Genomic DNA, 2,603 nt, shown 5'->3' on the forward strand with positions numbered 1-2,603 from the left:
AAAGAGTCTTTTTTCATAAATTCTTGTGAAAAGAGACAAATAAAATTGGCCATGATTCAATTCTCAAAAGCAATAAAAAGGGCAAACTTTCAAGGTGCTTGTTTACTGTAATTGCTTATTTCACATGAACATATATAAAGTCAAGCCATATATAAGTAAAAAATAAAATAAAAGAGTAAAGAACAGGCTTCACTGGAAGTTATTTTGCCTTTTTAAAATTATGCGATAACGTCTAGTTTGTCCCTCTGCGGCTGCCGTAGTCGGTCCAGCGAGTACAGGATGTTCAGGAAGTAGAATCATAACAAGGTGGAAACAACAGTGTCCGAAACAGTGTCAGGTATATCGGTGGTGAGAAAGAAGCTAAAATGAGTCCGAAATAAACCCTAAGCTTGTTTCAATCTACTAGATTTCCGAGCGTGCTCTTGGTGTATTTTCACCCTGTTAGCCTCGTGTGTTTACATTAGCCAGTCCGCTAACTGTGGGACAAGTTCGCAGGAGTTTGACCGTAAACGGTGACCTGTCTCCTCAAAAAAAAAAAAAAAAAAAAACCCGACAATGACCTCCGCCGGCGGAATCCAGATACCGAGCCGCCTCCCGCTGCTGCTGACCCACGAAGGAGTGCTCCTGCCGGGCTCCACGGTCCGGTTCAGCGTGGACTCCCCGCGGAACATGCACCTGGTGAGCCAGCGGCTGCTGAAGGGGACGTCGCTGAAAAGCACCATCATCGGGGTGATTCCCAACACCAGAGACCCGGAGCACGACACCGACGACCTGCCAGCCCTGCACAAGTAATGAACACTGAGCTGTGTGGCTGCAAACACTGGGAATAACGTCATTTAGTGGTGGTGGTGGTGGTGTGACATTAGTCATAAACTTGTGTAAACACAGTTTCATATGCAGCTCGTGCTTCATTTGAATCTCAGAATCCAGAAGTTTATCAACATAGTTTGCATCATAAGTCGCCATAAAACAATTTAACCCACATTAGCAAATCAACAGTGGAGCCACTACACTTGAATGTGGGTGGATGTCCCTTATTTTATATATAAACTGACTTTAAGTCACATCATCAACTCTAAATACAGACTATTTAATACTATTTTCAGTGTTTTCTCCAATTTCTGCAATTTTGAAGTACTTATAGTGGCATTTAATCAGGTTTTAAAAAACAAGTACTTTATCGGTTAAGTCTTAACTTAATTTCTTATTTTTTAAACACTGAACAAAGCTGTTTGAAATCAGAGAAAAACTTTTAAGTGTGGCTTTATCATCTCAATACAGTTTTTGATTTTTCCACAAACTGTATTATAATTGTATTTTGGCCCTTCTGAATTTCAGCATGTTATTACATCTAATCATGCTTTTTTTTTTTTTTAAACCAAGTCTTTATTCTGTCTTCAAATGGAACACCAGCTTGACACGTACTGCCAGATGTTTTGTGTTGTGCACAGTTTTTTTCAGATGTTGTGTTTTTGTTCTAGAAAAGTCGCCAGTTCAAACACAGCGAGGTGGAGTTTGACCTTTTGTCAGCGCTCTACCAGGCCGCTGGTTAATACGTAAAAAGCAGATTCTTGTCTCAGCATGGTCTACCAGCCACAGTACAACACTGAAGTCCGTGTCAGAGGTGGTCAGTGAATGCCTCAATCCAGAAAAAACCTGTATAATCTCACGTTCAATAGTTGAATCCCACGCATGTCAGAGGTGTAGATCCTTTCAGGTTTGACTCAGAGGCCGGTGTCTTCGTGTTTTGCTGGGGTTCAAAAATGCCTGAATGAAATGGATAAAAGGATCCAGGATGCACAGAATCACATATCCCAGAAGCTCTTGTAGTAGGCCGTAATAATGTGACGCAGATGTGAGGGAGAGAGGGTTTGAGTTCCCATCATTCGATCCGATTTTCCGTAAACACTTCTTTAAAAAAATAAAAATAAATTAATTTTGGGCCTCAGCTTCCTCAGAACCCAATTCAGATGTTGCCCGACCAAACAAGCTGTTAGAGGCAGATATTAGCTGCTGTTTGACAATTACAATCACAAAATATGCTCAGTAGGATGTTTAACAGCTGAAAAATAAACCTCTCTGAGGAGGACAAGCTACATAATGTAGACACTGTTTTTTGGGGGCAGTTCTGTAGATGAATTTAATGTAATTTATCAATTGACATATTCACTGATTTATCTGCAATTAACAGATACACACGAAGCTGTGTTCATGAGACCTGGAGTGGCTGCTTCTTACGTTACTTTCAGGAATTTATGTCTTCACCACGAGAAGACCACAATCAGAAACACATTTCGTGTTTCGTTCGTGTGAGTCAGGCAGATTCGCCACAAACAAATAAAACAAGCTTTACAGGGTCCTCGCCTGCTGCTCACACGGATATCAACACTGATAGTTTGCTGCATTCCTGCCGTGTATTAGAGAAACAAAGATAAAAAAAGATGTGGATGGATTTGTTGATGATGTAGGTGAGATTCATGAGAAAAAAAACGTGAATCGTATGTTCTGTTTAATTGCAAATAATGTTTCAAAACCATTGTGGCAGGGGGAGCACTAACGACTCACATAACGAGGGGGAGGAGTAACAACCCCCAATTGAAACC

The 2,603-nt window shown here is 40.8% G+C and overlaps 1 protein-coding gene across 1 annotated transcript in view; it reads left to right on the plus strand.

Moving 5' to 3' along the window:
• The first annotated feature begins 295 nt into the window (after positions 1-295).
• The window catches only part of lonp2 (lon peptidase 2, peroxisomal), a 35,664-nt gene continuing 33,356 nt past the window's right edge, over positions 296-2,603 (plus strand). The window contains exon 1 of the mRNA XM_008302004.1: positions 296-788. Coding sequence (XP_008300226.1) covers positions 556-788 — 233 coding nt within the window. The 5' untranslated portion in view covers positions 296-555. The remainder of the gene's footprint in view (positions 789-2,603) is intronic.

This window comes from Stegastes partitus, unplaced genomic scaffold (assembly GCF_000690725.1).
Source record: "Stegastes partitus isolate 25-593 unplaced genomic scaffold, Stegastes_partitus-1.0.2 Scaffold1746, whole genome shotgun sequence".
Lineage (NCBI taxonomy): Eukaryota > Metazoa > Chordata > Actinopteri > Pomacentridae > Stegastes > Stegastes partitus.